Source organism: Chaetura pelagica, unplaced genomic scaffold (genome assembly GCF_000747805.2).
Source record: "Chaetura pelagica isolate M959 unplaced genomic scaffold, ChaPel_1.0 scaffold70, whole genome shotgun sequence".
In the NCBI taxonomy this organism is placed as follows: Eukaryota; Metazoa; Chordata; class Aves; order Apodiformes; family Apodidae; genus Chaetura; species Chaetura pelagica.
In genome coordinates, this window is record NW_009952265.1 from 829,277 (window position 1) to 856,031 (window position 26,755).

Here is a 26,755-nt window from a genome sequence, read left to right on the forward strand (position 1 = left end):
AGCTTAATTCAAACAGGGTTGGTTTCTTATTTTCATTTAGCCTGATTTTACACTTCTCTGGCAGAGAAGAGGAGCCTTGAACCAGTTATTTTGGCACGGCACGTACACGAGCTCAGAGGTGCTTTTACATTCCGTAAGAGCTCTAATATGAACAGGACCCAAGTCTGTTCCAGAAGAACACGACCCTCATCCCAGTAACAGAGCTTACAAAAGCTGTGGGCAGAAAGCACAGCCTGATTCCACAGAGAAAGGTTGGTACAGGTTCCATCAGCAGCCCCAGTCTGCATCTTCTACCTCAGAGGGAAAAGAGAATTTGAAAAGCCATGGGTATGCACAGGCACAAAGGCAGGCAGGACTAGCAAAGCAATGCAGGCACCGGCTGCTTGTCCCCCAAGCAGGGCTGTGAGTGAAGGGAGAGAAACAACCCCTTCTGTGTTGACAAGGGGCACAGTAACAGCTGAGCAAATACAACTCACGGGGACAGCATAAATCTCTCTGCACCTCTGTTAGTCATCATGCTGCTACCCGTCCCACCCTGCTCTGTCTGGGACCGTGGTCCTTCCAGGGTATTCTGGCTAATGTAAAGGTAAAGAGAAAAAACAAACCTTGCAGGTGCTCCCACACTCCCACACTGTACCAGTTGAACAGTCCTTGCTTTACCTCGGTACTCACTCAATTTCATTTCTCAAGGCACAGGTTACAGAGGAAGCAAAGGTTATTAGATGTTCCAGTGCTGAACAAGTACAATGCAAAAGTTTAACAGGTAGCTTATAATTTTTAAAAAATGCATTGTTCCAAGTGGTTCATTAAACTTCAGCTATCCAGGAACACATCCTTCCCCTGCCATTTTCCTTCTGTTTAATGTGATAGAGCTGCACTGTGTTTCTGCCAGTGTTATGTGGTTAAGATGTCTACTCAATATCTACCCTCCAGCTTGAAACAAGGAGGAATGGCTGAAGGCAGCACTGTCCCAGAGGTAAGGACGAACTCGTTGAGGGACTTTTTGATGCATAACTTGTGCTCACTTTGCAGAACCTGGGCATTTGCTGCTGCCCAGCTAGGAACGGAGTCTGCTCCACAGAGTTTCCAAAACACACAGGAGTAAGAGATCCACATCTGCACATCTTGAAACCTGCCAGTTGAAAGCTACCTGTCCCTGCAATTCTAATTCAACTGTCTTTCAGACAGGGCTTGGACTCTTTCTACCACCTCATTTCTCAAGCAGTCAGTCACACAGTCACTGCAGCTGTAGCCAGACTAGCTGAAGGATAGCAAGAAAAGAACAATTCTTCTCTAGCTACAGTACATCATCCTGGCAAAAAAAAAAAAAAAAAAGCCATTATTTGCATGTTCATGCACAACGCGTTAGACAGAGCTCTGATCAAATTCTAGTTCATTAGAGTATAAGTTGTGTCATATCCTAAGCAAACAGGGAAAATGCAGACTGCATACAATTACTATGAGACAGTTGCCTAACACCACAGGCTAACAAAAACATACTTTAAGAGGAGAGATCTTAAAAGTTCTGTGAAACTGTTCTTAAGTATTGATAGTCATCATGAGACTTATCTTGTATCAAACAGACTGTTCAATTTGGCTAGTGGAAAGTAAAGCACCATCCCATTTACAGAACAAAATTTGAGAAAGAATTCAAAGTCATATTGATAAATATTTTTAAAAGATTGTGATCACAACTTGAAAGTACAAACCATAACAACCAGCAAGAAGAAATCCAGTGAATGGAGGAGGGAATTACTGGCGAGACAGCAAGACTTGGAAAAAAAAATAATGGTTGGGGGCTTAGGTAGACAAAAAAAAAGCCTGCAACTTCGTGACATTAGAAACAACAACAAAGAAGCAAAATAGTTAAATCTAGCTGTGGGATGTAGTAACATGGGCTTCAAATAAGAAACAGACACTAAGGACTGGTGAGCATTTAAATCAACCCTGTGTCCAGCTCTGGGCACTGCACTTTGAGGGAGAGGTGGACTATTTTGCAAGAGTGCAGGAGAGAGCAAAGGGAATAGGCAGAGGTCTAGGAAACTTGATCTATGAGAAAAGGCTGAAGGAATTCCATTTGTTTAGTCTAGGGATGACATTCAGTCTTCTGAGACATAAAAGCTGTTATATAAAAATGATGGTCACAGATAATTTTTTTCCTTCCTTATGGGTAGTTCAAGTAGCAATCAGCTTACCTGGAGAAAAGAGGTTAAAATTTAATATTAAAAAAGCCCTGGAAATTACCTGTTCACTCACTGGAAGAGGCAGTGGGATCCCTGTTACGGCATTAGGAACAGGTAACACATCAGAGCTGCTATAACTGCATACGAGTCTAAAAAGGGAGAAAAAAACCCTACACAACCTCTTCAGGTCTTTTCCACTCTCCTCACACAGACTGTGAAGCTCCAGCAGGTTCTAGGTGACTGAGGCAACCTCTTTGCAAACACAGCCTAAAATCTTGAAGATACTTGATCTGGTTTAAGTTACCAAACTTTGGGGGCTGATCTTCCTAATGGACCTGGCTTCCATATTCTGTATGACAGCTGCAGCTGTGTGCAACCTCCACAACAGCAACAGTTTTGACAGTATGAGCGAAGTCTGACACCAAAATGCAGCCCTCTTCAGTTCTTTACATCAGGGTGGCTCCTCAGAAGTAGAAAAGCTTTCAAACTCAGACACTGCCTTCATGATTTGGAGAGGAAGCTACTCATAGTCTGCTTTTTTTCTTCCCTAACCCCTCTGCTCCATGTCATACAGGTTCTCAGCACTGTTAGCTGGTGGCATACCTAGCTTTGAGATGAACCACCTGTCTTTTCAGATTCATTCATTTTCCCTATACTCCTTTCTCACTCCACTCTTTCCACACTGAGAGATGCTATTCAATGAAACAAGAAACCATAGGTCTTTCCACTGGAGCTTAACATTATTGGGAAACTATTTTCACTTCCTCACCTGTTTTTAATAGCACTTGCAACAACTAGCAGAGCAATTGTTGGAGACCTTGCCTACCTCTGCTGGCTGGAGTATATGAGCACACTATTTAACAATATTGTAAGTATATAATTATTTGACACCAAATAGAAAGCTTTTGAGAACTGTCACACGCAGGTAAAACATTTCAGACTGGTCTTGCTAACTACAGTAACATTCTTTTTTTAAGCTACTGCTGGTGAGTAAAAGGGGGGAAAGAGAGAAGTTTATATTGTGGTGAGTGTTAAAGTAATGACAGATCAGCTTTTTCCTATAGTCTTTAGCACTTTAGGAGGAGGCAGAGGGAACTGCCTCTAACAGGAGTGCTAGCACTCAGCACCCTTGGACATGTAGCTGGAGCCAGATGTCTCTGGGCAAAATGTCCAGGCTTTGGAAGTTCAACAATGTAGCATGTGGGATTCAGACATCAGCCACAGGACAGGAAAAACTGTTCCCACTTCATCAGTGTCATGAGAAGGAGGGAGCTCTCTTCCATGTTGTGTTGAAAGGCAAGAGAAGGACTGCAGAGTGATACAGCTGCTGAGGTTACTGTTCTTCCCAGCAGGATTTCTAAGAATTGCAGCCTCAAACAGTCAACAGTCCCTCCAGATGTAGCACCTCATGGATTCTCCAGAGAGAACCTGCAGCTTTCTGCTATTGGAGCCTGTTCAATGATGCTAAGGTGAGGTAGAGGACTGATGACACCATGGGGAACACAGACCAGTGAAACCAGGGAATTGTCATTCTTAGTGAGAGCAGCCAGTCTGACACAACTTCCTTGGACCTTTTGGTTTCAGGACAAGTCTGAATCTAAATCTGTTCCATAGGGAATTTAGGAGGGCAGGTCAAGCCATTACTTTGAAACAGCTCCTCATTTGTGGCACCTTAGAAAAGTGTTATCTTTCTTCTGAAGCTCACAGGAACATTTAAAGGGGAGCGGGAAGGTAAGTCAATAGGTGTAGTCTGTCTGCAGGCATCAACGTATGTTTAAATCAATGTCTGAAGTGCAGATCATAAAAGTCTGTGTGGAACATATAGGAAGGAGCATTTTGCAGTTAAGGAATCACTTCAGCAAATCAATGTAACCCCTTCAATATGAACCAGCTTCTGCTAAAAGGCAAAAAAAGACTCCATGAAGTTGACTTCTCCACTCTATTTGACCCATATGTCCAGGTCATGCCTGGTGCTGAAGCTTTTTCCCTTTCCCCTCCAAATCCTTAGTGGTTTTAAAAGCAAGGTTTGGGGTATTTTTTCCCCTTTTGCCCCAGCTTCATGTATCTTTGCCCCTCTCCTATTGCTCCCTGTCCACTCACCTTAACTGGCAGCTGTAGAGTAGCAGGTATGACTCCATGTATAGAGTAATTTGTTTTCTTTCACTGGGGGATAAGGAAGCGGGAGTGACTGAATTCTTCAGGAATGATTTATCACACAGCACTCAGGGGGAGCTCTGTTTATTTGCCTGGCTGCATATGGTTTAACACCTATGGTTGCACACCGATTATTATACAATGTTATTTTTCCCACTTGTATACTTTGCACCTTTTCATACAGCAGATTAACTGGTCCCCAGTGCCATGTTATTTATGATTTTGTTTGCTGGCTGTCTGGAAAGGGTCCTGGTCCTAGATTCTCCCTGCTTCTGCTCTCCCCTACATGTTCTCTCTTCTTCACCACACCTGTCACACCGAGCCCATGGGAGAATCACGCTTTGGCATTGCACATATTGCACCTTCTCAGAACTTCCAGGAAGGAGGAAGAGACAGAGGCCTCCCAAGCAGCAGTCAAGACAGGAAGGGGTGGGTGAGCCACAAATGCAGCTGGACTGAAAGGAGGAATAGAAGGTAAGGGAGAAACACAACATTTTGACTTGCAAGGAAGCAACAACTCTGCAGAAACAAATACAGAGATCTGCTCTGAAAATGTCATGGAATTAGAAAATTGTAATACCACACTCAAAAGGAGAATCTCCTGAGATTGCTTCACTTGATATCAAGCCAGAACTTAAATTAAAATTAATTCTAAACCAAACAGGAACAAACCCTTCTCAAAAGAACGGGTGAAAGGACTAATACAAAGGTTTGAAGATAAATAGTTCTGGCAGGTGGAACAGTAAAGTGACAGATTTTAGCCCAATAGTTTTAACAGGTCAGATGAGCACTGTGTTGGCAGGCTCTAACTCAAGATGCAGGACAAGAGCCAAGGAGAACACATTAATAAAGGACAGTAAAAAAGGCAAAAGCTTTCTGACACATTCTGACTCCCATGAGCTCTTGTTCTTGACATCACTGACACTTCTTTCCCCCTCTTCAGCTATGGGGAAGTTCAAAAGCCACTACTCCCTAGTGTTACACCCAGAGGAGATGAGAGCACCAATGTTCACCAAGGAGGACTGGAGTCAGCATCAGGATGTCACTCCCAGGTACCGAAATTCTCTAATTCCAATGCCACTTATTCAGATGTCACTACAGCACAAATGTGCTTGGCTACCTCCCCTTCTCAATCTGCTTTCCTGCTAAAGTGAGATCAACTTTTGCTTCCACCCATCTGATCTACTTGGTGTCTTCACTAACACTAGCCAGCCACACAGATTTTGGGGAAGAGCCTACAATTCTGTAACAGACATTTGGACAGTAACATTAATATAACTGGCATGGAGACAGTCAGTCAGTTTGGAACCCACACAACTAGTTTAGCAGCAGCAGAAAACAGGAGAAAAGTAGAAGCAGCAGCAGAAGCCCATGGTCTCACATGTGTTTAAATAGCAAGGCAGGGATTGCTGTGTGCCAAGAGCAGGACAACACAACTAAGAAATAAGCCTGAGAAGACAGAATAAAGACAGGTGAAAAACTACCCCCATTCAAAACAGTGCTTTGCTTTCCAAGAGCCTCCCCTGAATCTGTGATTCCCTGGTCTCTGAAGCATTGTGTTTGCGACACAAGGAAATTTGCTCCTACTCCAAATAACTATACATACAACACAAATGGGAGCACTGTCTCCCCACTCTGGAAAATAACACAGACGCTCAAACTCCTTGGGATTAGCCTTCACTGCTAAAAGGGAATAAAACTTTTGTCTGACCTTGGGTATTTTTTGTGTATCCCAGCAAAACTGCCATACTCCTTTTTAAGGGCAAATCAGCAAGCCCTGTTATATGTTTGTTGGTCTCACCTGACAATCTGACAACTCCCAGCATAGGTGGCTTAAAAACAAACTGCTTGTTAAGGTTTGGGGTCCATGAAAGGCTCCATATGGCTACGGCAACACATCATGAGTATGTTCCCTCTAGGAGCTATCACTATCCCTGATCCTTAAGAAAGGCATGTAGCAAAATGGTATCACTTCCTTGGTGAATACTAGAAAGGAGGTATTTCAGGGTGCTATGTGGGTTTTCTTGCCTCTTTTTATACAAGTGGGGAAACAGACAAACCAGTGAATCCAGGTCCTGGTAGCACACTTTGTATAATCACATCCCACCTCACTGTAGAAACTGTACCCCAGAGTACACAGACTCCCTTTGGACTGGGTGGTGGGGTGTGCTTCTGCTTCTTGCAAAAATACGTGCAGACATGCAGCTTTTTCTCCTCCCTTTGAGAAGCCCTGAAGCTTGGGCTCCAACTGAATTCAATTAATAAAGAAATATGAATACCACCATTCTTGTTTTCAAAGCTCATTTACAGTTACACTCTGTCCACTATGAGCTCCTGACAGCAGAAAGCTCCATCACTGGAAAGCTGTCACATGAGAAGCCTGCACGATGCTTGGGTGCCAGAGCTGAACAGAATAGGCCACATGGAGTTGGCCTCCATTCAACAAGCAAGATTCTGAAATAAACAGCTATGGGTTTTTTCTTTTTTATTTTAACTCTGCATACACAAACCTGTCTTCAGCTGCTAGCCTTAATATATTACTCATTCTTCCTTTCAAATAACGTCATGCTCAAAACCCCAGTGACTGCAGAATATTTACTTGAGGCTGCTACTGCTGGTTTCTCTAGAGCTGTTTATTTTTCCATGCATGAGCTCATTATATCACTCTGTGGTTTTCTTAAAGGTTGTCAGGGTAAGCTGGGTACAGGCTGGAATCTCTCGCTAACTAAAACCAAATCACTAAGTAGCACAAATGGATTTGGAGATCACCCAGCCCTGGAAATGAGGAACAACCATGGACTCCTTCCTTAGTGGAGATGGGGTGCTCCCAAACAAGCAGCAACTAGATTTTCTTAGAAGCAAGATAGTCAAGTGTTTCCCTGCAAAAGAATAATTTAGTCTGCTGCAGGCTGGGATAGGTTGCAGGGCAAAGGCAGCAAAGTAGGAGGCTGGAACAGTAAATGTAGGATGAAAATACATTTCCCACCCATGCTGATTACAGAATGGCCATTGCAAAGGTCCCATCTGTATCACCTCGTGCTTTGGAGGTGTTAAAAATAAGCAACACATCACAGAAAGCAGTGCTAACTAACTGGCTTAGTTTGAAGTATCCGTGTGTGTGCACACAGGAGTGCAGGTTTGAGGAAGATGGAAACAAATTCAAAACAAACATCAAAAAGTGTTTTTTGTCATCTTGCCACAAAATATTGTGTTGATCTGCATCTTTCACTTTCCCCTAAAAGAAAAAACAAAACCAAACTTACTTTGGGACTTCTAGGATTCATAAAGACAGAAGCCAGTTTTGTTAATTGTAGAATAACAGTAACTTTTCTGCTATTCAGCAGCCCAGATGTTAGAGCATGTTCATATTTTGGTTCCTGCCTCTGGCCAAGAAGCTTTGCACCTGCATCTTACCCTACCGAGAAAGGGATCTAGTCATCATTTCATTCTTTAAGGCAAGCTGGGATAACAGCATTAACAATCCCTCCTTGCAATGCTGTTTGACTTAGTATGGAAAAATCCACTGGCAAAATGCCTGGAGACACAGATTCTCAGTCAAGTGCTCTAATCACCAGGCTAGAGCCATTCTGCTTTTCCTGATCCCTAGATTAATTAGTACCTACACGTGCCAAGCAAAACGCAAATGCTCAGAAGGAGAGGGCTGCTTCAGGAGAACCTCCTCTCTTTGTCAATTCTAAAAGGAAGGCAGAACACAGGTTTCAAATGCAGCTTGAATGAGATAGAGGCTGTGTAAGCAGCTCAGTGTATCACCAGCTCTGAAGCTACCTGGTGGTTTGTTTACTCTGAAGCCAAACATTGACCAGAGACAATGACAAATTACAGAGCCTGTTTGTCTCCATACAGCAAACTCTTTAAGTTTTCCTCATGGTTAATGCATCAATGGTGCTAGGGTTCCAAGATGTCCAATGTCAGAGCTGATAAGAGTGCAGCACAAAGTCCTCTGATAGTATCTGCTAGACTTCACTGCAAATGACAGGGCTTTATAACCACTGGAGGGAGGAGAGAGATCAGGGTTAAGTGGTTCAGTATGAAAACTCCAAGGAATGGGACAGGCTTTCAAGAACTCAACACTAATGAAAAAACAGAAACTAAAGCAGAGGTAGGCTGGATATTACAAAAAGAAAAATCCTGAGATTCAGTTCAGACAGCAGAGCAGCTTCCTGTGGGGAAAAAGTGAAGTCTTTATTGCCTAAGGCATTTATGCTACACTAGAAAATGCTGCTCTTCATACAGCACAAGCTTTCACTAGCCCTAAGGCAGTGGATTAGGTGACCTACTAGGTGTTTTCTCACCTCCAATTTCACTTTTTCCAAATTGCTGCAACAGGATACCAGGCTGTATCTGCTTTAAGACACTAAGCGCAAGTTCAGAGAATCAAAAGCAAATAAAAACATCCTCTAATTGTGCATGGCCATGTCATGACAGCTGTTTCATCTGCAACCAAGACAGACTTGAAGATATTTAAAGAACTAGATTCTAAATTCTAACTATCCTCCCAGCTCTTTGTTGTTCTATTCCACCTACCCTGCACTGCCTTTTAAGATACCTGAAAAGGGATGAAAGAAAAAGATACCAAACAAGGGGACTAGGCTTCCCTGATTGAAAGAAAAACTAAAGTAGCCCATACCTACTAACAAGCTAAACCACAGCCCTATTTTGATGAGGCAGCATTTCTTGACAGTCAATTATTCAACATAAGAAGTAGAGATGGCTGTGTATTTATATAGCTTCATGTGGAAATTTGGGGTTAAAAATTAGTAAACCAGTCTCTTAATGAGATCCCACTGCAGATGGGTGTCTGTCAAGGCAATCAGTAAGCCTGAGTCAGATGAACCACACATCTTTTAGTTTGCTGTAGAAACCACCTCTTATGGAACTCCTGAATTTTCCAGCATGCACCCGTAATAATCTTGTTTGAATACCAGAAATGACATCAGAGCAAACTGGAAAAAGATGAACAAAAGTAAACTCAGAAAAGGAACTTTTCCAGGAACAGAACTCCAGTTCATGTCAAGCAGCTTCCTGAGGAAACCCTTGAACAAACTGATTGCCTTTACAATGTGAAAGCCAGCCTTCCTGGGCTCTGTCAGGCCAAGAAAGGGTGGGAGACAGGCATTTCCAAGTCCCTTTGTAGTCTCCCAGAACCCAGATCTAGGAGCTCTTATGATACTCCTATATCACCTGAAGCTTCTGAACGACTCCCACTGGCAGTTTCTACACGGAACCACCCTGCTACAAAAACAATCATGAGATGAGGCACAGGAGACTGCTGCTCAAACAGAGGTCTGGGAAATGACCTCTTAGCTCCTGCTAAGAGCCCTTCTCCCTCCTGAAGCAAGAGAATCTTGCCTAACCAAGCACTGATTTCACCCTGCAGTTGGGAAGTGGAACAGGAATGTTAAGGGAACTGTTAAGCACCATGAATACTCGCTGCCTGATCCAGAAATACCAGGTGACATGGTACATCAGGCCATCACAACACATCTGTTCTGGGGACCAGAATTCTTCTCAGCAGCTGTTCTGGGAATATATTTGTTCCATAAAATATATGCAATAGCAGCAGCTCCTATTTAGACCTTACAGTAAACACATGGTTCCTTAAGGCAATTGTATTATTTTGGTACTCCCTTTACCTTCGTCCTTTCTCCTGTTTCAGTTAAAATATACCAGATAGAAACTATTCTTACCAAGAATTCCTAACATTCTTCTTCATATTCTTCCATTTTCTTGTGATTTCAGTGACTCCACAGTTTCATCCTCATCTCCAATCTCAAGTTTGACATCTTATCTTCACATCTTCCTGCTCACATTCACAATCTTTTTCTTTTCTGTTTATTATGCTTGGGTCTTCCCTCAACCACTCTATTACCCACAAAAATAATCTCAACATTTATTGAGGCCCTGACATAAGGAACCTCCTTTCAGTTGTGAAATAATCCAATCATTCCTCATACAAAAATAACCCCTACAGAGAACAAGCTTGAAGTTACTAGGAAAGAAGCCCCTCTCTATTTTCTCAACTGTTTAGATCTGAACCACAGCTCAGATCTCAGAGCCAAATGCATCATTTTGTACAACTATGAAAGACTGCTGAACAGCAAACAGAAAAATGATGACAGCTGGCTGGGATGAATTAGCAGATGAAGAAATTAGAAATTCCCCAGTTATGGTTTGGAGAAACAAACATCCCTCATCACACATCAGCTTGGCTTTCTGAACATAAAAAGAATGCTATCTGCATTTATTTTATAGCCTGCACTTCAGGTCTGAAAAGCAAGATAGCTACAATGAAGGAAGAAACAAGCAGAGGGTGAGGGACTGTGGCCTAGTTACAAGACATTTTTTGTCCGTTTTAGATGGAACGTTACCTGAATTCCTTATACTGGAACTGTTCAGTTTGGAATCTTTAATGACCAAGTGCTTAATCCAAAGGGTGGGTGCGGTGATTTCTGAAAGAGAGGAAAAAGATAAACAAACCTACCTTAAAGAAACTACAGCAACTACCAAAGAGACATGGTGGTTATGCATGAGTACAAGATGTTTGCTACAATTAATTCTTAACTGATACATCATCTTTGTAGAGATCAGCTTATCCCCTGGTGAGGTCTCTCATGAAGCACTATTTGTAAATCTTCTACAAGGTTCTCATTTTATTTCCCTTCCAGATAATCTCACTGCTGGCAAATTAATTTTTTTTTTTCCTACAACCCCCACTTCCTAAATTCTCAAATCTAGAGCCTTTCTTCCCCCTTCCCCTGGGAAGTGCTAGATTCCCCCATTCTGGACACTTGTAAGTGTCAGCTTGACAGGGTGCTGAGCCATGTCATAAACTACAGTAGTACCTAGGAAGGTTGGACCTGATGATCCTTGTTCCTTCCAACTTGGCTTTCTATTATTCAAGACTTAGAGACCTCAAAGATTGTGTGCTACAGTACATAGTGGTTTCCAGTAAGGTACACATGAAAACCAGAATAAGTCAATCCAGACCTTAAATATTGCTTTAACAGCCCAAGAAGAGCTGACCACAGCCAGTTTCCTGAAACAAGCAACAATAAAATCTTAAATAAATGGGAAAAGAAATGAAGATATTTCTGGAAAGACATGAAAGGAAGTCTGTTAAAGAAACAAATTCTGGTTAGAAAAGTATGGCTGATGCATTACAACCAAGACAACCAAACAAATTTGTGGAAAAAAGTGCCTAAAGCATGCGCTGTGAGGTGTTGCAATCAGCTTCAAAACACAGCAGGACCTGCCTTAAACCACAGAAATTACACATCAGCATTTGATTTGAACTGAGCAAAGCAGAACTCAGTACCATGGGCTAGAGCTCCTAAAGGGACATTTTCAGAAATGATATTTTCTGAAAAAAATTAAGTTTCTACAAGAGCACACCTTAAATACTATATCCTGGAGTTTGTCTCAAGAAGCTTTTACAAGAGTTTTCCTGCCCCCCCTGTTGACATTTACATGTCTCTGCTCACCTAGAAAGAAGCTGGCTGACTAGAGGAGAAACTGATGATACATTATAAAGCATGGAAGAAAAATGAAATATTTCCTTTCTAAATGTTTCCAGCTACATTGACGGTATGCATTACTGTACTCATGTTCAGGCTATTTTTACATATAGAAATATAGATTGAACATTGATATTCTAGCAATAGTAGAAGTTTTTGTTACAAAGATGGCCTTATCTGCAGATTTCTATATGCTGTTTTATCATCATTTACTCACTACATGCTCTGATAAATATATATATATACAGACACATACTTTGGGCTGTTTTCAGGGAAAACTACATAAAATTAAACACTGGGTGAGAAGTAGGAAGGGGAGAAGCACAAAAGGAGAAAAAGTCCACAAGCCCAAATGCTAGATCCAAACTCCTAAATCTAGAATAGAATTTAGATCTGACTCTGCACTGCATGAAGTGGGTATGTCTACAGCTGAAAAAAAAAAGGACAACCAAAGTCTTGGTTCCCCTGGAGCCTTCTCTACTCCAGGCTGAACAACCCCAACTCCCTCAGCTTGTCTTCCAGGGGCACCTTATAGCAACCTTCCAATATCTGACAGGGGCCTACAAGAAGACTGGGGAAGAACTGCTCACAAGAGCATGTAAAGACAGGACAAGGGATAATGGTTTTAAGGTAGAAAAGGGTAGACATTAGGAAAATGTTATTTAATATGAAGGTGGTGGATCACTGCAATGGGCTGCCTAGAGAGGTGGTGGAGGCCCCATCCCTGGAGACATTCAAGGTCAGGCTTGATGGGGCTCTGAGCAATCTGGTCTAGTTGGAGATGTCCTGCTTATTGTAGGGGACATCCCTGCTTATTGTGGGGGACTTGGACTAGATGACCTTTGTATGTCCCTTCCAACCCAATCCATTCTATGATTCTATGAAATTAATTCTTTGGGATCTACCATAAAAATGTATTTTCCATCCAGTTAACCTGGACTTTTTTTTAATACAGGTAGGCCACATACTCCTCTGAACTATCTATAGGAAATAACAGATTCCCACTGAGTTAAGAGGTGAAGTTAACCAAAAAGAGAAGATCTTCAAAGAAGTTATTCTTTAGGAAGTGAATACAACCTGTACCTCAAAATTAAACAGAAGGTGGATGCAAATAAAATAGCCTAGAAGTACAGGAGTGAATAAAGCTTTATTTTAAAACTATAGCAAGGACCATTAATAAAATATGCTTCTGCAATGGAAAATCTTGTCCTAAGAGGAGATGCACTATAAACATTGCTGAGATCTGCATTGTAATGCAGTTAAATGCTTTTTTTAGGAGAGATGGTTGCTTTATGATTCAAACCTTGGATGGCAAAGCTTAAGTTATGATCTCTGACACTGCTCTGTTATGCCCTTAGGGAGGATGGTAGGCAGAGGAAGGGGAACTTACACCTGAAATGTGAATTTTCATTATCCTCTAATGTAGGTGAAAATATGAGAAAAATGAACCTTAATCTTGGAAATATGGAGGTCCAAGAGGCATCACACATTTCAGGGATAGCTGAGTGTATTTAAAGCTGTTTTAAAAAAGTCAACCCCTTATGGATTGAAGGCAGGCACCAAAAACAAGGCAAGAAATGAAATTCCACATCTTTATTGTTCATTCATACTCTCAGTTCTGCCCTGGTTGCCTGACTTAGAATACACAGGTTTTCAGGAGTCCAGCAGATCTTAAACCCACTGAAATTGAACAGGATTTGGACTAACTCCTTTGAACATCTATGAAGCATTGAGACCTCAGAGGTGAATGGATAACTGTTTTGCTTTTTCCTGTCATCCAACATCTGTGTCAGGCATCAAGTACAAGCCATTCCTCAGGAAGACCTACCCGAGACACTGGGAGAATATTCTAGTGAAGTATAATTTGCTACATTTTTGCTCAGACAGAATCAAGGGACTATTCAGGATGACATCCTGAGGTGTCAGTCCAAACTTCTGCTCCAGGCAGGGTCAGCTACAAGGACAAACCAGATTGCTCACAGCATTATCCAAGTGACTCAAAAAGAAGAATGGACAGAATGTCACCTCTCTGGGCTATCTGTTCCACTGTCTCTGTCCTCATGGTGACTTTGTTTTTTCTTATATCCAGTCCAAACATTTTGTTTTAATTTATGATGGTTGTCTCTCATCATTGAGAGACATTACTGTGAAAAGTCTGTATCCATCTTTTCGATAAAACTTCCTGTAGTTGTTGGAAGGCTGCTACTAGGTAATCTTTTAAGTCTTCTTCAGGCTAAATGCTTCTTAGAGTCTTCCTGATGTACCCACTTTAATAATTTTTGGAGACATTATGCTGAAAGGTAGTAGATTACACCAACTATTGGTCAGACTCAGAATGGATTTCTTTGTGCTTATTGCTACAACCACCATTGAAATCTAGTTAGTCTTATTTTACTAACAGAAATGACAAAACTAGAGAGTGACAAACTTAGCAGAGGGTATTCATCTGTGCATAGCTTGATTAACCTGCCTGTCATATGTTCTTCCCTGTCATAAGGGACATTACTAACACAACTGGAAGCCATTGCATAAGTCATTCTCTCAAGAAGTCTAGGAGCTAAGGTCTTGCATAATACATTGCAAGATTAGTGAGAGGCAATCTTTCATTATACTGTTCAAGCCCATTTATCAGACTTGGCTTCACCTACAAATCAATGTGAAGGTTTTTTATTGAAAATGTTCTTCATAGAAGATAGGATAAGAATTTTGTTGGAATCTGCCTGTCAGTGGAAGGACCAGAAAACATCTGTTCACTGCATCCTTCTCAAGAACTTTGCCCAGTTCTATTTGAATGACCAAAATGTTGATTCTCTTCTAGGAGTTTTTGAACAGGCTGCATTAACCAGATCAGCTCACTCCTGCATTTTACTAGTGTGTCTTCCTTCTTTTGAATAACTATGGGCACTTTCTCAGGGGAAAACTTAAAGGCCCAAAGTTTGTGATTACAAACAGCAATTTAATACAGTATCAGCTTTCTGCCAGGAGGAACTTTCTTTTGATATGAACAACAGAGAGTCAGCATGGCTTCAGTCTCCTTTTTTTGAGAATGCTTTTTGTTCTGAGGCCTTTGCTTTGTTTCTTACAGCTTACAAGAAGACTTGTACAAACTTGCAACCACTAAATGGAAGTGACAGGACTACAGCAGCTTTCCATTAAATAGGCTTGTTTTAGCAACAAAAAAACCCACCCCATCACCTGTTTTTTAAGGAAGACAGGAAGCATCAGCAGCACCATCTACTCCTGCTCAGTAGTCTCCATCTCTGCCTTTGATCCAGTTAAGAAGTATCAAGTTCAGTATGAAAATGCATAGGCTTTCCCTCACTACCTCATGGTCCACAGTCTCAGGTGGGTCACAGAGTTGTTCAGACTTCAACCCATAGCTTCACTACAATGGCTGTGGGTTTAAATCTGCAGAAAACATGCGCTACTTCTAAGCAATATGTAAGATATAAGCAGCTACTAATAGGCCCATAAGTTTTCTGGGAACTACTATGCCCACTGGCACTTATGTTTTTTATGTGTAAAAGGTTTCAACCCTCTGTGATGACAACCACTTTATCCTTATTTTAAAGCTTCCAATAGACTAAAGTCTGATATTCTCCCTTCAAAGTAATAAAACAGGCAGATTAGCCCATTTGAGAAGGAAACTGCCTTGGTGGACCATGAATTAAGTAGGCCCAGGACACTGACTTTGTTTGCTTAAACAGTAAAAGCATCAATGAAAGTAATTGCTAAATAAAGAAACCTCTCAGCAATTTTAAGTCAACATTCACAAGCTGTGGTTTAGGACTACTCTCCCTTTCATGGAACTGTAACATGGTGCAGAGGTTATGGAACTCCCAGCATTGATACCATGAGGGTGGAGAGAGTAAGTGGGTAAAGGACAGTCTAAAGGAACGAAGTTGCCATTTCTCACTTGATGCACTTTTTTTTTTTGCTGTGAAACTTTTTCCTCCAAAGTTACCCCAGGAATTTGGTCAAATGGTGTTATTGTTGGATTCCAGGGAAGAGGGGAGAATGTAAAAGGATTAGGGAAAATGCCTGAGGTCCCAAGGGCACTGTGAAATTTGGATAACTTGAGATTCACTGGCTTTTCTGCTTTGGAGGATAAAGAAAGCATTTGAGCCATAAATCCCAGGGAAAAAGGGAGAGGGAAGCAGCTTTTTGTTGTTATTTTAAGGGATGCTCTTACCTTCTCCATCAAAAATAGGCTGGGTTTCCATGGTAGGCGTTGGCTTCGAACCGTCATCTGAATTGAGGGTTAAAAAGAATCGAAAAGAAACTACCATTATTGAGGTAAATACTATCTACTCTCCAGCACTGTTGAATGATTGGGATTTGTACATGGCCCGGCCAAGTCCAGAAGAGAGAGAAGACAGACAGAACAAGAACAGCTTATACTAACAGCAATAGCATTTAACATAGTAAGCATGCATCAAGTACTATCCTTTGATTTAAAAGAAGCCTCCCACCTCCCTCCCACCTCCCTCCACAAACCATCGATGTGCATCTCCTGGTAGTCTCCCCTTGCTGCACTTTTTAGTTTCAGGTGGCTACATATCCCTCTCTCAGGCCATTTCCTGAGACAGCAAAGGTCTGGAGATCGCTGTCCCACTGTGTCTCTCTCCTTATTCTTTTTATTCAAAATAAAAACTCTTCTTCTGAAACTTACCTGTGCAGAACCTGGCACCAGCATTCACTGCAGAGCTGTTGGAAAGGGATGGTCAATAGCAAATCCTTTTTCTTACAATGTCTGCATCAAAGCATTCTCTAATTGTAACACTGTGGCAAGGTCTTCTGATTGCAAATCACAGAGAAAGACCTTATCTTACGTTAGGTTTTTCATGTGCAATAGGACTGCATCTCTTCCAACCATGAGTCTTTCATAATTAAAAGCCTCAACCAAAAAAAGATTGCAACCAAAAAAAGACTCTCTTCCAACCATGAGTCTTTCATAATTAAAAGCCTCAACCAAAAAAAGATTGCAACCAAAAAAAGACTCTCTTCCAACCATGAGTCTTTCATAATTAAAAGCCTCAACCAAAAAAAAGATTGCACAGGAAATATAAGCCTCAATATTTAGAGATGTACCAAAGGGAAAAGTGTTCAGTGGACACTCTTATGCATCATATCTACAGGCCTAGTTTGGATTCAGGTCGATTCTAATTTCCTCAACACTCAGAAGGATCTGGACTTCAAACCCCAGCTTAGAGCATCTTTACAAAGCACTAGAACACTGACACAGCATTAAGTGAGGCAAAAATTCTGTGGGCAAGCTAAGCTGGAACAAACAGCAGATAAAAGTCTTTTGTTACATTGCAAGATTGCAAAATAGAATATTGTTGGGATGTAAATTAAGATGAAATTAGCCTAGAACTGCTTCTCCCTCCCCCCTTCCCTTTTCTTTTTAACACAGGGACTTAAAATTTACAATTTTTAACCACTATTTTTAACATGTATTACAGAGAAAGACTACATTAAGCATCAGCCAAGTAAGCAGTAACCTACAATGTAAAGCTACACAACAAAAATCAATTGGACAGATGGGTTCATGCCAGAAGAGCCAGGCTTGCCACCACCTATCTCCACAACTATCATATGCACAGAGCAGACAACATTTGGAGGATGGAACAACCCATCCTAGGGGTAGCAATAACTGCCCTCAGCCTTCCACTAGTTCCAATTACAAAAGTAAGAGACCATTGGCAGGAAGAGAAAGGGCAGAAATTGAAAACAGAGGCTTGCAGAATATTTTTCCACCCATACCTGTATTTGCAGTTTTATAAAATGAGCAAAAGCCTGAACACCTCATGCAGAGATCATTAATTTTATGCATTTTCACAAAAAAAAAAGCAAAAAATATTCTGGTAATTCCATTTCAACCTCAAAGATCCACTAAAGTAAAGGAGGTTGACAGAAATGAGCAAGAGAGACCCTGTTTTCATTTTCCCTCTTCACCGTTGTATTTGTTTTTATGCTTAACTGGAGAAATGCATAGCAAAAAATACTTGGCAAACATAATACAACTGCAAGCATAGCAAAAAATATCATTCCCCAGTCAACCCTTGTTCTGAGTTTTCCTCTTATTGGGTATATCAATAACATGGATAAGTAGTATTTTTCTTTAGAAGTTTGAGCAACTGATTTGTAGGAAAAATTCCCCAAAATTTGCTTAATTTACAGGAAGAAACATTTTGCCCTTAAAAAAAGAAAATATTTGGATAAAAGGAACCAGTTGATGTTTACTTTTTATGTCAGAATAGGCTGCCCTGCTTCTGCAAGATCTCAGAAACCATACCTATGCCTTGTTACTTGTCTAGGATGACACTTCACACTGTAATGAAACAGTGAACAGTATGTAACCAGCAAGATTGGCTTTACAGATCAAGAAACCAACCCAAAACTGCAAAAGACACTTAGAGAACAACTGGAAAGGTGAAAAATTCTTTAGTTACACATAATAGGAAGAGACCTGGCATGAAAAAAATTACCAGTATGATAATAAGTTTATTCCTATTGTTCCTATTGAATGCTTCAGCACAGAGTAAATACAAAATTGCTTTTCAGACTTAAAGCAGCAACACAGAAGCCAACAATGGAGAAAAATTAGAAATTTATGAGCCACAGCACTTCATCCAAATTGTTATATGAACTTTGGCAGAACTCTGGATGCTTCAGGTTCAGGGGGTTTCTTTTAGGTTCACATGTGTGAATAACAGAGACAGTAGCAATTACAATTTGGGAAGCACATTTTTCTTTAAGAAAGAAAATTCTGTAGCAGTTTTTGTATAAAGTCAGCCATTAAGCTACTGGAGAGTATTACACAGACAAAATACATGCAGAAATAGACAAAAAAGCTAAACCTTTGAACTGAGGGATTTAAGATAATCTCAGTAAAATGGCTCTGTGAACTACACAATAATTTCCTCACTAGGTTACTAAGGCCAAATTGTCACTAAGTCCACATTGTATCAGCACCTAGTACAATATTATGGCTTTTGCAAATAAAGGGAAGTCTAATTACTCCCCTGTTGTTCACGCAAGTACGGTTCTTTCATCACACATACAAGAAAAAAATGCAATAGACAAGAGCCCTATAATTACATTCAGTGTATTTCAAAATCAAAAGCCAAGGATATTTCTGATCACTTTTTAAAGGTCAGGAAATAGTCACATAAAATACAAAAACTGCACTTTATTAAAACACCATGCTCACTTCCCAGCTGCCAGCTTCTTACTCTGAAACTACCGAATCTATTTCTTAAACTGCAGAATTCTCAGTAGGTCTCAGTGTTTCAAATTAACTTATGGCAAAAGGTTTTACTGCCATTCCTTTTGGGCAGAAGAACAACCCTAATGCTTGTCTACTCTGATTTGATTTTTCCACTTGCTCAATACACTGTTCATCACACTGAACATTTGTTCTGCAGGCATGTTTGCTCCTGGTAAACAAGGAGTGAGTTTTATTTTACATACCTGAAGGTTTTGAACAAACACTTTATTTCTTAAAGAAGCATTTTAATATAAAACAGAAAAAAAAGTTATTTCAGAGACTTGGGGTTTCCTGTGATACTGCACAACATGTACAGGATATTGTTACTTTGGAGCCAAAGACAATGAAGTATGTCCATCAGGCACAACCTATTCCTTTCTTCAAAAAGCTATTAAATTCCACACTTTCAAAAAAGGCATGTAGCTGCAGTAGTTCCACATGCAGAACATGTCACAAACAAAGGGATCAAAGAGGTCAAATGCTTACTAATCCCTCTAGGTGGCAACACTTCCAGATCAGAAATTCATGTACCGCAGGACCAAAGATAATTTCCCTTGGCTGCAGAATATTTTCAGAGCCTTGATGAAGAATGCATTGGCATGCTTCTCTTCCATGTTTTACAAACCACCATGAATATCTTACCTTTTTTTTTCCCAAGACAACCACTGAATACAGACAGGATCACTCAACAAAATCTGTCCCCTTATGACATTATTTTAAAACCATATAATCTTTTTCACTGATCATCCTTTTCCTAGTGTACACTTGCAGAAGTTGAACTGATTTTTCTAGCTGGTGCCAACCTAAACACAGTATTTTTATCTTATCACTGGTAAGAGTGAAACAGGCAGACCCAAACAACTCCCCAAGCCATTTTCACATTAAGATACCATGGCTATAAGCCAGGAGCCCAAAAGCACTACTGTCAGAGGTTCATGAGCTAAAGAACAGTTTTTATTGTGTTAGCCCGACAAGAAGTCAAAACAGGGAAAACTACCTGTGCATCTAGACATATGGCTAGCAAGAATGCTCCCACTAGGAATCCCTTCCCTTAGCCTCGCAGAATATCTAGCAAGTATCTCTATCTGGAATGACTGAAGCATACACTGGGGTTGAGGGACAAGGAGATTTACTTCATGCAAAAAACAACTGTTAATGGGATCTTTCTACTCTGAACAACAGACATTGAGGCCATGAGCAACCTGAGTTATGTCAGGAGAAAAGTAAACTCCCTGACACAGAAAAAACTAATTACTATGGAAAAATGTGAAGTAATTGTCTGCTGCTGTGAATCACTGATCTTCACTTAAGCCACCTAAAGGCTGCTGGAGAAAGGAGAAAAGTTAAGTGACAGAATTAACCTCTCATACCACATCTCCTACCAAGGAAAATGTACCCACTGCAAAAATAATCTGTATAGTTGCATCACCATGTTAATAGACCAAGATCTATATTCTTCCTAAGCAACCTCAGCCTTCAGTACATTACTTTTGTGTCCCCACTGGAATCCATAAGAGACCCTGAAAATATTTCTACCGTTTTAAAGAGCACTAGTGTTTACAGGGTCAATCATGCAGGTCTTGTACAAAATCAAGACTTTCAGTCTACAGCTTGAATATCAACAGCTCCCAGACTGAGTCATCCTGATAGAATAAGAGGTTGACAACTGCAAACACATAGCTCTGCCCTGGGAGGAGGCAGTGTTCTTGAATTATCAAGTAGTTCCTTCATGTACCATCACCTGGCTTTGGGTGAACCATTGCAGAGCATAGATGAAACTAAACAGGCAACTTAGAGCACAAACAGCCAGGACAGTGAGTGAATTCTTAGCATGTCCTGTTCAATGCCACAAAGCCCACCTTTAAGGGAGGAGAGGGAGCTTTCTTAGGCTTGAGCACTCCTGAGGGATTTAAGTCATACATACACCTTTCTGTGGCTTTAGTAACTCTGGTCAGATGCAACAAAGACCTGCCAGGTAAACTCAAGCTCCCGATATCTTTTGCAGTTGCTGAATCCTGAAGATGCAGTTTTATAACTTTGACATTCCTATGTATTACCCTCAGGCTTGGGAGTGTTGTTTTAAGTATTAAAAAAGACAACAAAAATGGTGTTTGTACCAGATGGGGTCTTACACAAAAACACGTTTCCCTTCCAGAATCATAGGGTGGATAAAATTGTCTTAATCACAATCCTTCCCTACATCAAGTAAAACAGTTTCAGAAAGTCATAATTACTTTAATAGTCTATAAATTTTTTATGCAGAGACATATCGCCAAAATAAATGCAGAAAGTTAGCATTCATGCCAAAAAAAGTGAAACCCTTACAATCCAGCCAAATCAAGATAATTCCTTGCCAAGCAGCTGAAGTGCAAATGCAGGAGTATAGACAGAGTTCCCTACCAGGTTTTCACACCCCTTCCCATAGAACCATAGATTTGTTTAGGTTGAAAAAGACCTTTAAGATCAAGTCCAACCACTTCTATGCATGGAGATCCCACAGCTGTTAAGAAAAAAACACAAAAAACACCACCATTTTAAAGACAAATCAGCAAAAGTTCTCACTCTTTATTGCCTTCGTTTTAAGAAACAGCAATAACATGCTCTTTGGATATAATAGCCCACAAACACTTGGACACAGACAAAAATACAGAAACGTTTTGCTTAAAAAGGTGCAAATGTGCCTCAGTGCTGAACATCAAAGAGCTTGTGTGGCTCAGGGAGATCTTAAATGCAGTGGTTGGCTTGCACTGTCCCTGCAGTGATTTTCCCCTTCCTAAATCAACTCTTCTGTATGCCGTGCAGATGCAGGCAGTGTTTACTTCAATACTTCATTCCAGGCATCATCCAGATGGGACAAGGAGCCTTCCCCTTCGCCTTCTGGAAAGCATTAGTTCCCCAACTTCCCCACCCTCCCCCCCGCTTCCTCCTCACATCTCCCTCGCAGGTGCATCAACATGAAAAAAAGCCACTCGAGCCTCAAGGACTTTGCAGTCCAATGTGGTCGGTGCATTTGTATGGCAGCACAATTCCTCTCCATGCAGAAAGCCTGTCCCACGCACAGACAGCTGGAAGCAACTCTGACCCCGGTGACACAATTCAAAGCCTCCTCTGTTTGGCTTTTTGATTCCTGATTGACACATTCACTGCCAGGCGGAGATAAATGCTGCTGGGAAGACAATGTTGATCTGCTCTGACTATTCTTGTGAGGGACTTTTTCAGCATAACAAACAAAAAACATTGGTGTGCTGAAGTGTCTGAATAGAACTGGAGATAGACAGAGAGGGGACCGGAGTGCTTTATAGAGGCTGGCAAGTCGATTGAAGAGTTAATTGTCTGTGTGTACAATGAGTTTATTCTGACCGAAGACAAAGAGCTCCCTCTTCCTGGGCCTGGTCCTTCAAAAGCCAACGTGTCAAAAGGGGTCTGGAGCAACACCCCATATTAACAGTGATGCTCCAGTCTCCGGGATTCGGTGGCTTTCAAACTGCCGAACCCTGAGATTCAGATAAGATTTCTCTAAAATCCAGAGTTCTCATCTACTGCTTAAGCTCCCAAGGTACCTCCACAGTAATTAGTCAAAACAAACCTGCCCTCTAACTTTTAATTCTTTGTAGCTTTAGAACAGCTCCTTTTGAAAAATAAAGACAGCAAGATATCACCCTTTGGAGACAATGCTGGAGACACTGTCCACAAAATGAGATTTAGTGTTACCTTATTTCAATGATGTATTATTTAACAGGAGTCAGCTTAAGCAAAACATGTGGCCCCAAACACCTTATACTTGGGAAGATACAGAATCCCAGTCCACAACTGGACCTGCATTTCCGAGCATGCACTACAATAGGTCAAACCAGCACAGTGTCCAAACACACTCCCTGCCTCTGGGAGAGTTCAGATCCAGATGATCCAGATTCAGATTGGACCTTTGCAGGTTGACCCAAGCCCAATAGTAATTACCACTTAAATACCTGTCTTGCTTCTGTGAGTTATCCAAACCTCTCTGGGAATTAAAAATGAAATTCTTCCTAATTCTGCTAAAGGGGGGACAATGTTGCTGAAAACTACACTGTTATACTTTACCAGTGTGATTACAAAACTCTTATGGATTTTGTTGTCAATGCAGAGGGACATACATGTTATCTATCCTAGGAACAAGCAGCAGCCTTGCAGGCTCAGAGAATTAAGCTGAGCTGGTTGTGAACTTTCTAGTGATGTAAATTTGCTTCAGTACTTGTAAAAAGTTGTTGGCTTAACCCACTCATAGAAATGTAGCATTTCAAATAATATTTTTCCTTAGGTGCACAGACACTTCCAAGCAGAAGACAAAGCAGGAAGCTTAAAATACTTAAAGCCAGCATTTATAGCACTCACCTCATTCAAACTTAAGTCACACCCTTTGCTCTCCTTTCTCAAGCTCAGATCCCAGCTACAGTGCTATCAACTAATTTGGGAAGACAGCAGGGAGCCAATAGTTTGTGATCTCTCTTTTGTTCTAGCAAGTAATAAATGAGGAGTTCAAAACCTTGAAACCTGTGAAATAAGATTTCTTGGTTTTCAGCCAGCTTCTCTCCAAATTGTGAATGGTAAACCACAAACAATTTTGCAGGCTTGGAGACTTTTTACAAGAAACAGCAGCATCTCTAAAGTAGCCTGAATGCAGAAGTAATTCAGAACAAGGAATATGCTCACAGTTCTGCTGTTTTGAAATTAACTAGAATTTTCAGTTCATTTTTGGGCCAAAGTCACACATGAGATCTTTTCTATCAAAGCAATTTGTCCCTAAGAGATGGGCAGATAAATAGATGATCAGATTTCAGGTTGGTTAATAAAGCATTTCTAAGGGTCAAATGCAAGGAAGCCTGGATGAAGAAGACCTGTCATTGCACATATGTTTATCTTACGTAGTTTTACTATTTTCAGGCTCCACAACCAAATTCCTACCCACAAAGCAAAATAGGTCTCTTCAAAGATTTGGAAGTAATGGAAAAGTAAATGCCAAAGGCCAGATTTGAACCTTATCTGCTAAAAAGCAGAAGCAGGTAATAAAGGTCAGGGCAGTTTAAGACCAATCCAACTTAGATTTGCAGAAAAAGCTTTATTTTGATCAATGTGGAATCACTCTCAGGCTGTGAAGGCATTGTCCCTTGTCCCCACCCCCCTGCCATCTTCAGAGACTTGTTATTCCCACCCTCCCCTGACCCCTTCTGCAGCAGTTTAATTTGTAAAGCTAGACAGAAATCACATGGCACTGTTATGATTTAGAAATACACCATGTTGTTGTCAGCCCTGACCAAGCATTCACTACTTCAGTTATATCCCTGCCCTGAAGAGAATGGTAATTTGCTTAGGAATGGTTTTAATTATCTTGATTTAGTCAAAAACTTCAATTCACTCCAAGAGTGGCTCAGATTGCCAGGAGAGGAAAAAAAAAAAAAGCCAGGAAGGAGGCAGCATTTCCCTGGTATTGCTACATCTTTTCTACCCTGCTGCTGTTTTTGCCATCCTTCTGAGAGAAAAAGTAATTTCTTAATGACTGCACAGACTATGCAAGATTTTAAAAAATGAGCATATTCCCAATCTCATGCTGTCAGAATTCATCCTTCTTTGTATTATTCATATACTTCATAAAACCAGCTAGCAGCAGCAGGGACAACACTAGAATCTCTTTTTGGCCTAGAGTCCATTGACCCTACTGCACAGCTTGCCTAGAAACGCTACATGTAAATGCCAGACATTTACAAGTAAAACTGCTTCACAGCAGAAAATTTCAGAACATAGCACTTTGCAGCACACAAGCTGTGAGCCCATCCTCACCAGCACACAAGCATGGTTAAAACACTAGTTCAACTACTTGTTGAGGAATGAGAAGTAGAGCAAACTTCAGAGCCCCAGCTCAATGTTCAGGCTGTGCTTTGGTCATCTGGTAAGTTTTCAGACAGAATCACAGCCTATCATAACAGACTGAAATTTCAGTGTGTAATTGTGTTCTGCACATCTAAAGACCAGGACCTGTGATCACCACTAAGCATGACTACTTTACTTATGGATCAGTAGCAATTGTAGTTTTGTAAAAGGCTCAGCTACAATCACACAAGGGAAGGCTATCGTAGTACCTTCAAACCTAAAGAACTCAGAGGCTGCAGAAAGAAGCTCCCTTTGAAAGCAAAAAATATTTTACTTGGTTGCATTCTTAGATGTCCTTCACAAGTTTTATGTAATCTCCCTACTGATACACACATACAATGAGAAATGGAGGGATAGCTAAAAGAACAAAGAGGACTGGATGGCTTCTGAGACTACCTCTTACAAAAAGTCATGAGTACCTGATGCTTGCTGAAAGATCACTTCATATTTCCTAAAGGACAACAGCAGCTGGCTGTGGGGATGGCACTCAGTTTCAAAATTGCATCTCCAAGGCTCATTTTAACCAGCAGACACCTTTGTGAGTCAACTAGTGTAGAAAAGCCTTGCTGTGGTAAATGCAACCCAGCAATTATATGGCTGTAAATCCAGAACTTCCTCTTTTCTCTAGAAAAAAGGATCAAGGTAGTGAAGAGGACAGGAAAAATAGGAACAACCTTATTCTTCAAGGAGATATGCAACTGAAAGAAAATAAAACAGATGTAATAAACAGTGAATGAAGAAGAATTAGGTCTTGCATCTGTGTAACAAAAGCTGTATCCAAGTGCCTATCAATACAGGCTACTAAGAAATTATTTGGAAAAGGTCACGTCAATCCACAGAAGGCATGTTAGGCCATCTTGTCCCACTATTCACAGCAATAAAGGGAAAAAAGAGAGGTGAGTTAGAAGAGGTAGTATGATACATGGCTGCTCCAGACAGTCCTGGCACTGAGCTTCACAGGGAATCAGAGAGGACAGGGTGAAGATAGAAAAACAGAACAGCAACATTGTAAGGGCTGGGTGAACCAGTCCCCCCTTCAGCAAGACTCAAAGTACACACTATTAGGAATGTTTGTAAGGTTTTTTTATCTAGAGTAGAAACACCTCCAAAGTGTCAGCATTATACTGTAGAGTGAGTGATGAGGCCCAGGAATCAGCAAGACAGCTTTAAGATAGTTTAAAAATAGACTGAAGGAGGGAAAGCAGAAAAAGAGAGGCTTACTTTTTTTATAGCTTCCTACTTTGTAGAAGAATACATTTTTATCACTCTGTAAGCACTAGAAGTATGATAGATACCGCAGGATTTTAAACTATAGTATCCTAGTTTTGAACTATCTGCCATTTGGCTCACTGCCTTGAGTGACATTTGAAATGAAACAGGGAGCAAAAAAGTTTCCGCACAAAGAAATATTTCACTTCAGACACCATATCTCATTGCAAAATGTTAGCACTTGACATTGCCCCAAACTTGGAGGGAAGTCTGCAGAAAGCTCTACAGCACTGTCAACAGCTGCCTGCTCAGAGTTGGCAAAAGTAACAACCACTGTGTAACTGCTTAGTTTAGCCTCTCTGGTTTGGTTCTACCTACAATATATCACATCTTCCTTCAGGAGCCTCTGCTTTGATGTGAAGCATTTTCTGTTTCCATCCCCAACACCCCCCCCCCCCCCCCTCTGGCGCCCCCCCCCAAAAGAACCCCAAACAACA

The 26,755-nt window shown here is 40.9% G+C and overlaps 1 protein-coding gene across 1 annotated transcript in view; it reads right to left on the minus strand.

Moving 5' to 3' along the window:
- SMOC1 (SPARC related modular calcium binding 1) overlaps window positions 1–26,755 on the minus strand; it is a 157,529-nt gene that overhangs the window by 29,810 nt on the left and 100,964 nt on the right. Inside the window, exons 6-7 of the mRNA XM_010007721.1 lie at window positions 16,065–16,121; window positions 10,727–10,807 (exon numbers count right to left, since the gene is read on the minus strand). Coding sequence (XP_010006023.1) covers window positions 10,727–10,807; window positions 16,065–16,121 — 138 coding nt within the window. The remainder of the gene's footprint in view (window positions 1–10,726; window positions 10,808–16,064; window positions 16,122–26,755) is intronic.